Raw genomic sequence first — 12,985 nt, 5'->3', positions numbered from 1 at the left:
AACCTTTGTTGGAGGTCCTACTGGAGAGGCACCAGCTTGAGTTTTTGTGCCACTGCACCACAATTTAATTACTGAGAGGATCCAGACGTCTGAGACTCTGCTGGAGGAAACTCGAGGCTGAGCCAAACCCTGTCTAATGACTGTGGGGTGTTCAGGGTCCAAGAGGGGAACCCATGGGCTCTCTGGAACCACTCACTCTGAAGGGACTTTGGTCCCAGCAGTGAAAGTCTGGGGTGCTAGGAATGTGACTGCCAGAGTGGCTTCTGAATGGTCAGACAGGGGAGTTTCCTTAAAAATTTGGCAAGCTAGGTCCAGAATTATGTAATATAGGGGCATTGCCAGCTCATATGATAAAACATTTCTCATCACCCTGCTCAGCAGGATCTCATGGGGAAAGTATTATATATGCAACTGTAATTATGAAATTATTATTTTATATAGCTACATCGAATCTGTAGATATATAAAGGAGAAATGGGTGATATTTAAAGGCATTGCCTTTTTATTATTACTGTTATGTTTTAAAAGAGTATTGGACAATTTTTATCTCAACTGTGTCTGGGTTTGTAGCATGCATTTTCTTCTCTGGGATCACTGCTGCTTTGAGTGACAGCACAGTTTGAACTCAACTCCATGCATGGGAGTATTACAATGTTCACAAAGCTCCCAAGAGCTTTCCCTGAGGAGTCAGTGGGACAGATCCCAAGGCTTACCTGCCATGGTTGTGATAATTGTAGAGCAAGATGTATATTTAATAGCAAAAAACTGTCAGAACACTCTTACAGCTTTTAAAACCGTAAATAAAGAAGGTAAACAATGAGATAAATCAGTACACTTGCTTTGTGTGCACATTTGGATGCTTGAACCATGGCCTCAAATTGATTGAACAGTTACACAAAAATATCATTGTAAGCATTCAAGTCATTCAGTGTCATTAAAGTCAGTGAAATTTTAGAATTATATTACTTGGGATATTGTTACCTTAATATTTCAGCTTTCCAGTAAAAGCTTTTTTTTCTTTAGTGGGGCACAGAAGTAGAATACTTATGATTGCACTTTATAGTGTTTGCATGATCCCTTGATATTAAAGTAGCATTACTGAAGTCGTTGTTATCTTGTTCTGGTTAATAAAACCAGAAGATTAAAATCAGATTGTTTAGTCATACACACACACACACGCACACACACACAAAAAGGCCATATTAATAACAGGACTGGTGTTTTATTTTTCAGCTTTTTAGAAGCTGCACCTGCTAAAATAGACTGATGTGTTGCAGGATGCTTTATATTACATGAACGTTGCAGGAACTGTTTTTGCCATTATGGGTGGATTATTGTAACAGTAGTTTCCTGATGACATCATAGTAAATTCCAGCTGCCCAAACAGTTATTTTCCAGAAGAGGTTATCTGCAGTGCACTTGTGCAAAATTACACTTAGAAAGGGCACTCATAGTTCCCTTGAGACTTGTAAACTAAACGTTTTGTCAAATCCATAGTAAATACAGAATTCTTTGTTTTCATTCTCTGTCAGTGGTAATAGCATGGACACTATTGTAGTTTGTGATTCTGAAATAGACAAAAATTATATTATGCAAGACAAGAGAAACTGAAGTCTGCAGTGCAAGCTTCCTGTCATGAAAGCATAGATCACACAATAGTTCTCAAATGGGTGTTTTTCCTAGAGAATGTTTTAGCTGGTGACCAAAAATATAGATAAGGGCACAGAGACTGCAGTACCCTCATGGACATGGCACCCTTGGTGTCCAGTGAAGGCATGAGCAGCCACAGAGCAGGAGAGGATACTGGTTGAGAAGCTGGCCTGAGGCAGTAGAGATTCCTTTTTGTATGGGATGTTAGTATGTAGAGGTATACGCCTTTTCCCACAGTGAATTTCGATTTTGTTTTGTTTTTAAATGGTAACTTAATTGCTTGGACAAGCTGTTCAGGTAATAACGTGAAGACTGCATTAGAAATTATCATGCCTAGTCACCATTCAGAGGTTCTTTCCCAGTCTTAAGAAGCTGTAATTAATATTGAGTCAAACATTTCTGGCATCTGCTGAATTTGAAATGTGTATTAATATATATTTAATGAAGAATACACAATCCTATCACTGACTCTTCGATAAATCTTGTAGCAGCAAAATAAAATCTTGGAGTCTTACCAGATTGTCAGACCCTAAGAACATCAAATAACTGTTCTCTGCCAATTTCTTTCTAGCAAATTACTGTATTCTGAGGGGATTTTAAATAACATGTTGTTCCAAGGATCATTTAATTTTAATAATGGTTTTTATTACTGGTATTTATATATGTTGAAAATGTCCTGCAGTTTTTAATGAACTGTCACAACATGTCTGTGAATTGAATAACTTGCCATGATTACACACACTCACTTGGGTAAGGAGAGTAGCAGCAGTGGAGAAGATTGACAGATTAACTCTTTGTAGAAATCTTCCATCTCACTGCTCTGGTCATTGATTTCTCCTGCACTCAATGATTATTTGCTTCTACTTATCCACACAAGTAAGAGCCTGCCAAGTTAAGATTTTTTGATGCAAATCCTGCAAAAATGAATTTATTGGTTTCTTTCAATCTTTTATTATTCACAGTGTTCACGTGCAGTCTAAAACTTCATTATTATTCCATCCATCTTCTCTTCCCCTGACACACTCGTGCTTACTGGTATTGCTGTGCTGTCCCACTGGATTCACTGCAGGGTTGTGCTAGGTGCAGTCAGCTTCCATCCTTGTGTGTCCCACAAAGGATTGCAGGAATGGTTCTGTTCAGCACATGGATCCAACACTCATCCAGTGCAACCACCTTCTCCGTGAAGGAAACCTTCAGGTTTGTGACATTTCAGACCTCTCTAGTGACAACAAAAGTCTTTGCAGCCCCTGTAACCTGTCCCTGTAAACTGTCCCACTGAGGCTAATGCTAGTTTGGGTCAGCGTTGGCTTGTCCTGTGCATTTGGCAGAGCTGTAGGTTTATCAGATGGACCTGATGAAAACAAGCAATGTGACTCCTGTGCCTCTAGAAGGACAGATGTTGTGCCAGGCCTCCTTCTTGCTTCTATGCAATGCTGAAGATCTCAGAGATTCATGGATTTTACAAAGTCTTGGCACATCACCACTAGGATTCCTGCACTCTTAATCTTTTTACAATCTCATTTTGAGCATGTTATTTTGATCCATGTTCAGGAGGAGATTCTTTCTTCTCTGGAGAAAGCTTTGAAGTGATAGAAACATGTAAAAAATTGTTTTGCTTGCTGACAATAATTCAACTTGATCCCAAACAATTTGTAATGAAAATACTTTTCTCCTCACTAATCCAATGTTACAATAATTACAAGAGCAGATCAATAGCAGGAAGTATAAAACAAAGTATTACTTCAGATATTAAGCCACAAATTGATCTCCATGTCAAGCCTAAAGTAAATGCTGTATCAACGTGTTTCAAAGATTTGAGGATGTTCTGAAATGTGATGGTGATGGCCCAACAGAGGGAGAACAGGAATTCGTTTTATGCAGGTGTGTTAACTCTTTGCAGCCTGCATCTTCAAAATCCTGCTGTTACCTCATTCTGCACTCACAGATTACATCAGTGTTCTCTGACTATTGTTCCACTTGGCTCTGACAACATACAAGATTATCTCTGGATAATAACAATCCTCACTTGACTTAGAAAGAACCACCAGTGCTTGCACACAATCCAACACAAGTCTTGTGCAATTGGCAAAGGATTCCAGAATTTATGTGACAAGATTATTCTGCTCCAAATCAGTTATTGACCAAAATAATTCCTTCTTAAGAAAATAATGATGACACCAGAAGGTCTTCATATCACAGAAGATTCTTTAATTTTCTTGGACAACTGATGACTCTTGCAAATCTATACTGACTAAATCATACGGACCTGTTCTAAAACAAGTAGAGGGAAAAAAGTCTGAGAAATTCTAGAATTCTTTAGAAAAAGAAACAGGTAATAGAAATTTATGTTTTGTAACTTTTCTTCTAAAATGAAAGACGCTATTTTTGAGGTCTCTTTTCCCTCTTAGTGGGCTGAAGTATGAAAGTTTTCTTTACACTATTGTAGGCACACTGAGGTTTTAGAAGCTGCAAATATCACTGCTCAATTCACTTTATGGTTGTTCTTTTATAAGCCAGTAAGAAAGATTGAAAAGAATCGTGTGACTTTGAAAAATTTGTTCCTGAATATGAATTTGAATATGAATTTTTAGGCATTGGATATTGCCGTGGCTTAGGTGTAGCACATTTGAGCAGTCAGCTTCTCCTGTAAGAGTGCTTGCCAGGTAGGTGCAGTGACCTGGAAAAAATAGGGTTTAATTTCTGTGGGCTTCTTCTGCCCTGCTGAATGTACAGAAGGAGCACTTAGGAATCTGAGGGTTTGTTTCCTCCCTTCCTAGTGTAGGAGATTCTGCAGGGAGAGGTCTGGTGCATTATCAGTTTTTTAGTTGCTGTTTTTGTCTTGATAAGGGCTGCTGGTTTTTCTGACAGTACAGAGTCTTCTGAATTTCTTATTTCTTGTGCAAGTGAAGAATTTTGACTGAACTTGAGTAGTCAGAGGAAGAAATCTTTTTGATCCAAACCTCTTTCACCTTCTACTGAGTCAGTCCTCTCAAGTAGAGATAACCAGCTGAGCACTCAGAACTCCTATTTGTCCTAACAGAAATTACTCCTGTGTTTAACTGTGTATTAGTATGAGGAGGAAGGAAAGTGGTAATTCTCAGGTCTTGGCCACCACTGATGCTTTTTCAGCCAGTTATGATTAGCTTGATCATTTAATTACTTTTCCAGCACTAAGAATAAATATTGCTTCGCAGTGGAGAACAGAACAAAACTGCAGGTGTCCCTTCAGTAGAGCAAGACTGCTTTTCTCTAGTCTAGCCTTTTGTTGTTACAGCAGTGTTTCCAGCTGTGATACTTCCTTGTTGCCAAGTAGTAGTAAATAGCTGTATAAATCACAGTAATGCTTGTACCATTTGGGTACAGCCAATTGCTTTTTGACTCTAACGGGTGTACATATGCTTACTCTCATATTTCAAAGTTAATTGTTAATAATTCTGTGTAAGTGCTATCTTTGGGAATTGAAGAATGACCACATTTGAAGTGCTTCTTCTTCAAACTTTTTATTTCATTCCTCACTTGAAGCATACACAATTTTATTTAAATTGTATTTTTAATTTATTTTCTCCAGGACTGTCTTCAGATCTAGAAGTCAGAAGCTATTTCCTGCCTAACCTAGAGTCAGTAACAGTGCTGGGATGTTTGATTTAGGACAGCAAATACAGACAGGTTCTGTCCATGCTCTGCAGGCAGAGCTCAAAATGCTCGAGAGAGTTGGTTTGTGCCTCTATACTGGCACTTTCAGTCTGGAATCCAGCAGAGTTTTGCTGAGTGTTGTTCATGTTTCTCAGGAGGAAATGGGTAGGTAGGGAGCCGGTGTGGATGGGAAGCTCACTGGCACTGGAGAAGGACGAGTGGAGTAGTGAGAAGGCTGAAAAGGACTAGTGTCCTGAGTTGTTTGTTCTCAACTTTCTTCTTTGTACAGAGCTATAGGCATGCCTGGCTTCTTGTACACCTGCAAACAATAGTTTGCTGTGGAAGCTTACACTCAAAGCTGAATGAGGGGTGGGACTCGGGTAGCTCTTGAGGGTGAAGAAAAGGAAGATCGTGTGTTACATAATGTATAGCTTGGGTTCGTGCTGATTAAAGAAACCTGTATCTCCACAGGCATTTTCTGTCTTGCAGTAGGAGTCAAAATAGATTCTGCTGACAGGAAAATAATAAATATGGGTAGAAAAATCAGACTGCTTGTTGTCCTTTTGTTCAAAGCATGTTGAGATGGACCTGAAGTGGAACCCTGACAGAGTTTCTCATCCAGGCTCATCTGAAGACCAGGAGACTGATTTGAATTGGCAAGGCAACCCAAATCCCAGTCTGTTGATTAAAGATGATGGAGAGCTGCTTATGGATGAACATCTTTCCCCCAGGAAACTGGTGAGTAGACATCCAAGTTTTTAATGAAGTGGAAGAGACAGACTGGCATATACAGAGCTATATTAACCTTCCGACTGCTATTGTACTGATTGTGGATTGTTGCCTTCTGACATTTAGCTTTCTGTGTAAAGTAGATTCTGTCTTATGAAACTATATCAAATGTTTGTCCTCCTTTCACCTTGTTTCATATCAAAAGTATTCCCAGCATGAATATGGCTGTGTTTACTGCCAGGATTCTTGAAGTAGAGTGAAGAAAAGTACAGGTAGCATAATTATAGTCTTCACGGATCTCATTAATGCCAACTGGAGTACCTTGAATCTTAGCATTAGAGAAAGAATTTACATCAATCTTGTTCTGGAGATTGGAAATGTAACTTTAAAAGCGCAGGTTTTTTTCCTCTGAGTTAGTGAAATCCTCTGTCCTGCTAAAAAGCCAATTAAAATATTCTGCAAATGATAGAAGTACTTTCTATACATGTCAAAGTGGGAGGAATTTCAAAGCATATTTGAAAGCCACCTTTCTTTTAGACTGGGGAAAATGATTTTGGTATGCAGCCTGTTGAAAGAGAGTAACATGCTGAAATGTTCATGAAGGAATTCACTTTGTGAAAGAATATTTGGTTGTACACTGTATTGTACTTGCTCACGACTAATTAAGGGTGAAATCCTGTGGGATGTGTAGGAGCTAACCAAACAATGTCACTTTTCTGTGCTAAAGGAAGGGAGAATGAGAGCAGAACTTGAGGAGAGAGGCTTTCTATGTTGCAGACCTACAGAAGGACCTCTCTTCTGCTGGGGAGCATTTGTGGAAGATAGATGAGGCTGCCAAGGCTGTGGTTCAGGTGCTCCCAACAGCCATGGTGGTGATGGCAAGTGTCCATAATCCCCTGTGTATCCGGGGCACCAGTGGAGAGACAGGAGTTTCTGCAGGGAGCATATTCCAGCTGCGGGCTTACACCACTCCCTAGCCACTCCCAAACTGCATTCCAGTCACCATTTGGACCATGTGCTGTACATTAGGCAGAACTATTGTTCCCTAATTAGCCAAGTCTTTTAGTGTTTATAAAATGGTTGGAGATGCAAAAGCCCCTTTCTGCATAGTGGGTATTTTAAGTGTTCTGGAGATAAATTGCTGCATGGTTTTATGATCTATGCCATTCACTTTCCTTGGGCTCGTGAGAACCTCTGACCACTTCTTGGTCTTTTTTTAAAACCTGGCATAGAATTGGACGAGTCTAATGTGTTTGTGGCCTACAATAGCCTGTATAAATCTGATAGGAACCTCTCAGATTAGCCTGTATTTTTAGGGCACAAACCAAAGCCCATTAGAGTAACCAAAACAGCTGCCCTCTGATTCAATCAACTCTGAATGAAACCCTTAGGAAGTTCTTTCATTGGCATGATGTTCTCTTTCTGAACCACTGCTGCTGTGGAATTAAGTTCACAGCAAACTGTAAGCAGAAAAGTGTATGTAAGGCAATGTTACCTACATCCCGTGAAGTTGCTGTTTATTATTTTGTAACTTTTTTTAAAAGTGCAGGTAAGAAGTTAAATCATTGAGTTTTGCCTTTTTTGAGATTGTGGATTTTAACATTTGTAAATAATCTAACTTCAAAGATTCTTTTAAATGAAGTACACTGTCCTGCTAATTTTTCTGGACATAGTTATTTCCTGCCCTGGAGCCCAACATTTGTGTTGGCATCGCTGGGATACTTCCTGCTCAGAGGAAAAACTACATGACATTGTCAAGGAAACATTTACAGTGTTTATAGCTTGTTTTAATAACATACCCCATCTACCTATTCTCTGACCTTTATGTTGATCACATGTTGCTGCCATAAGTTTACTTCCTCTGGATTTGCAAATGTTCAGAATGTTCAAACATTTAATACAAAACAAGTTTTCACATGTAAGGACCCTCATGCCATTGACAGTCAAATGGTTTGAAAGGTTGTCTTGCTTAAATCAATACAATTGCAGTATCTTTTTGATTGTGTTATTGTTGTGAATATTTTAGGAGTTACTGATTGCATCTGTTGAAGTGCTCTGAGAAGGAGACTACTAGACTTTTAAAATACAGGCTCATTAATGTAAAATTGTTTTACATTCAAATAAGGGCATGGGCCACACTTCTGTAGTGTTGTGTAGGCAAATTTTTGGACACCTTATGGATGTTCCTGAGGAAGGTTTTTTCCTGAGACACATACTCAGTTTTACTCCTTGTCCTCACAATGGTCTGTCTTGCACCAGTTCAGTCTGAGTTCAGGAAAGCTGCAAAGTCTAATTGTGCAGACTCTCTGAAGATTGGGCACCTTGAACTCATTTCTGCCTGCACATTTGACTCATTTTGCCCTTTTTCCAGGGGAATGGCTGTCCATTTTGCAGTGAAACCATTAGCAGTCTGCATTATTAAGAACTCTCTAAAACTTATGATTCTTGTGTTCCTTCAATTTTTATCTGCCTGCTACATTGTTTTTCTCCAAAGAGAGGAAAGTTTGACTTAGACTGATTTTTTTTTTTTCCTTTCCTTTTTGCCTTCTTGGACTGTGTAGAACTTCTACAAAACCATTGGACCATTGCCCATTTTCTTCCATTCCATTGTGGATTCCCTCACTTTGACTTTATGCTCATTCACCACAGAATTTGTAGTCTTCTGTAAACTTGTTTCAGCATAATGTTCACTTCAAATCCTGTATGATTCCATATTTTCATTATGTTAACCACTTCTAGTTTCTTCTTGCTGCCAGCTCTCTTGTTGCACTGTCATGTAACTCTTTTTATATTTGAATGTCCTTCATCCAAGCTACAGGTCAAAAGCTTTTAATGCAAGGCTTGGTATCATTAGATGTCATTTTTATTCTTTCTGCTAGTATCAGTATCCATTTTCTGGTGTACTCTTTAATCTTAACTCTATATGAATAGGCCTTCTTGCTTTTCCATTTGTACCTGTCCTATTAATGTTTTCAGCTCTATATTTTCCTAGTTATTTTCCTATTAATATTTCCCTGTTCTCCCCATCCTTATGCATGGCTGTCAGATATTGTAGAATATCAGAGTGAGCAAATTCTCACTTTGTTCTGAAAACTGGCTAACAATGGGTAATTAATTTTTAACTCTATTAGGGCTGTGACACAGATTTTTCATTAAATGTGGAGAAACTGAAATTAAGGGCGCCACCTGTCTTTAATCACATTTTTATTTTGTTCTATCAACCCCCATCCTCTCCCTGCTGTTTGCAAAGGATCTTTTCCTGACTTCCACTCAAAGCATTCCATTTCTCAGAAGAAACTCATTTTACAAGGTCAAATGATCTTCCAGACATTGTCACATTATAAAACCCAATCACGTTTGTGTGTGATCTTTAGAGAAGAAAAGAAGTATTCTCTAATTTTGCTTTTTATTGATCCTGCTCCAACTAATCATGTTTTCCAAACTTAGGAACACGTGTTCGGATGTGGTGTTTAATTTTGTTGCTCAGGAGGTTAGGGTGTATTTCATATGGTATGCACTCATCCTCAGGGGAAAGAGAAAATGCTGGAGGGTCCTGGAACAACAGATTGGATTCTTGCTGAAATGGCTCAGTTGTTTCCTTTTTCCTTTTGCAGAAAGTTTTCCTCACACTTGTAAGATAAATGGATTTGAGGAAAAAACTGGACATCAAGGAAGTGCAGAATCTTGATAAATTATGTATAGTAGGGGAATGGAAGTGACTGAATTTGGATCTGCTGAATCCTTCATTACAAATATATAATTTCTTTTTTTTTTAAGTTTGAGGTTTAAAGTTTGAGGAGTCCTCTGCTCCAAGCATAGCTAGTTTCAAAGTTAAATCAGTTTGCTCGAGGTAGCAGATAGTCGAGGTAATAATTTGAACTGGAAAAAAATTACAAAGCCTCTTTTAGATTCAGAGCTTTCCTTTTATCAGTTCCTTCCTTAACTCTAATACTTTAACATTAGTGAAGACTTGTAGTTGTTATATTAGTGTTCATCCTGCTACTTAGGCATTTGATGTTTTACTTTCAAATTTTCACATCAACAATCTTTATATGTATGCAGACACAAATGCATGCTTTTTTATGAAGAAAACTCAGATATTTACTTACAACCACCAGTGCTTAACTAATATAAAATGGCATTACAGTCTTGAGTTTTCCATGTTCAGTGATACAATCTTGACCAATGATTGTAGCTACTGTCTGTGTACCTGATTCCTAGACAAGAAAAATAATTAATGGTGGGGTATAACTTTTGTAATATCTCTGTGAGGGAAAGTAAATCCTTAAAACAAGGATTTAATGGATGTAAGAATGTCTACTGTCCTATTCATTCCTGACCTGCCTGTTAATTCAGCACGCAGTTGAAACTTATTTTTTTTTCCTCCTACAGAAATGGCAATGGGGTATTTCTGGGAGATCAGTGAACCTCTCATCTTGTTTCTGGTGCCCTACATGCCTGCTGCAGTTTGCAGTCCTTAAATTTCCCAGCAACTTGCCACATCAGATCCTTAATACTGATTTTACAAAAGGTGTCAGAACTGTGAATCCCCAGCATGAGTCAGTGAGGAGCTGAACTGTAGATAGCAAGACTAGGCAAGGTGTGACTTGGGGACTTCAGCACAAGAATAAAGACATCTTCACTAATGCATCCACCACTACTTAAATTTCGTATTTACTGCCCTCATCTACACTTCCCATATAAGCCAAGAAAATCTCTTTTTGTAGCACCTAGCTAATCTCTTCATCTGAGCTGAGAGAAGAATGTATTTATATGAAGAAAGTAGTGAAAAACAGCTAAATATTTTAGTTGTGGGTATCTGCAGCATTTAGCCCTTTTGAAAGGAAGTTTGCATGTGAGGCAACAGAGGTCTGTTCCCTTTCATTGAATCACTTAAGGCCTATTAATTAGCTAATATTTTTCTTCTTAGAGGAAATATTTTGTCATACTTTTAGCAACTTTTTTTTTGTGAAGGAAAGATTATACTTGAGTTGGGAATTAAAAAAAAAAAAAGGCGATAAACACATGAATGGACATGAATGTAGAATTTGCATACAGGTGTAGTATTCAAAGAGAACAAGCTCACCACTCAGGAATTCCTGTCTTAGCCAAATTAACCAGGATCAGCAAAATAAATGCACAGCTGGAAATATTTCTCTGACAGCTGCATGCAACTTGTTCTTCAGCAACGTGCCTACTTTTCTTAGAGTATGTGAAAAATCTAGGGAAGAGAGAAGACATCAATTGTGCATGCCCTTTTTGACTGAACAGATATTATTTGCCAATTAAGGGATTTACAGATAGCTGCAAGTGGGACTTGAACTGGATTTCCCAGCATCCCCAGGTGAGTGCTCTGCCAGTTGGGAAGCTCTGCAAGCACAGAAGTATTTCTCACTTGCAATTTTTTACAGAATACTTACTGGCTTTTCTTGTCAGAGGAGAATCTTTCCAAACCAGTGGGCAGTCCCCAGTTGGTCAGACATTTGGCCAGACATTTTGCATGGTGGGAATGGTTTGTGAAACATCATGGACTTGCTTCTTAAAATACTGGCTAAATTATTTACCAAGAGCTTCTTCATGAAAAATAGTTTTACTCCTATTTTAAAGAAGGTGAAAAAATGTAAGGTGAACTTTATTTGCCTTTGTGTTACTTTTATGCTGTATTTAAAATATCTTCAAAGACTTGTGCCATGCTTTACCATGGAAATGTGTCCTTTCAAATAAACAAATTTACAGTGGAGTATAAAACTGCTGCTCAGAATCAACCTTTAAGGCCACCTACTTGAACATGATGTGCCAGAAAGATTTTGATGTTTAATTCTTCAGAAAACATCTCTGACTGATACCTACCTTGCAGGGCTGCAGATGGGTGGCAAGCAGAGTCCTCTCTGAACACCAACACTCAGCTTAGAATTATATTGGTTTTTTCAAGGTGTCTTTTTGATATAAAATAACTGTGAATATATCCCACTCTTTGCTAGAGCAGATCCTTGGTCCCTTTCTGTTTGCTTGGAGGCTGAGCAGCTGGAAACAGCCAAAGAAACACCTAAGTGGTACAGCACCTTCATGTCTGTAAGCATTCCTGGGGCACAGGCCACAGGAACGTTCTGTCCCTGCCTGTCAGAACAGCCTATTAAACTATGGGCAGGCAGTCATTACCTGAAACCACAGTGGGACACCTCTGAATTAGGGCAGAAGCCTGTCCTAGACCTGGGATGGCCCCAGGAATAAAGAGAGACAGAGCACTGTAGCATCATACTTCTATCCACATGGTGCCAGACATCTCTCTGTCCAAGCTGATGACCCCTTTAGTGTGTTGGGTTGTGATTTTTTTTTTCTTTTGGAGCAAAATTCATCCAAAATATTCCTCCTTTCAAATGCTGATGAAGGTTCCCACGCTCTGATGTTGAACAACAGCATAAATAGAAGATCATGATAAATAGGTCTCATCTTTGCTTAAATGTTTCCACATCTTTCCCTAAATGTCCCCCATTCCTGGTGTCAGAATTTTAGCCATGGCATGAGAAGTATCACACTTGCAGGTGCACCAGCATGCCAAGAATGGTGTCTGGAGAGTACTAATGTCCTAAGTATCTTCCACAGGAACCATTCCCCACATATCCTTCTCTTCAACAGCCACCCTGGCCTTTGCTTTCTGACTCGCCTGCAGTCAACACCTGGGGTCTCAGTGCTTTAGTGCCTTTAAATGAGCTCATATCCTCCAGCCAAGAGCATTTCTCTTTTCTTTCATGTACTACACCAACTTGTGCATCCCACAGCAAATTGGTTTCAAGCTGTCCCAGCATTTCCTCACCATCAGCAGATGGAAGGACAGTGCTTGTCACAGAGACTCTTGGAAATGCAGAACAGGGAGGTGGGCACTGAGTATATGGAGTTTGTCACAGCTGGTTAGCACATGCTCCAAGGCAGCTATCTATGGTTCAAAGAGCTGGTGATGACAGCCAATAACCCTT

General features: G+C 39.0%; 1 protein-coding gene across 7 annotated transcripts in view; it reads left to right on the top strand.

The window, feature by feature from the left end:
* LRRC56 (leucine rich repeat containing 56) overlaps window positions 1–12,985 on the top strand; it is a 59,359-nt gene that overhangs the window by 4,805 nt on the left and 41,569 nt on the right. For 4 of the 7 annotated variants that reach the window (XM_014873642.2, XM_088166740.1, XM_088166737.1 and 1 more), the window contains exon 3: window positions 5,856–6,020. In XM_014873642.2, coding sequence (XP_014729128.2) covers window positions 5,865–6,020 — 156 coding nt within the window. In that variant the 5' untranslated portion in view covers window positions 5,856–5,864. The remainder of the gene's footprint in view (window positions 1–5,855; window positions 6,021–12,985) is intronic. The other 3 variants (XM_088166741.1, XM_088166738.1, XM_088166739.1) reach the window with 1 other exon arrangement.

The sequence above is a fragment of the Sturnus vulgaris genome, chromosome 6 (genome assembly GCF_052056855.1).
Source record: "Sturnus vulgaris isolate bStuVul1 chromosome 6, bStuVul1.hap1, whole genome shotgun sequence".
NCBI lineage: Eukaryota > Metazoa > Chordata > Aves > Passeriformes > Sturnidae > Sturnus > Sturnus vulgaris.
The sequence above is the reverse complement of the archived record's forward strand: the minus strand, read 5'-3'. Positions and strand labels throughout refer to the sequence as shown.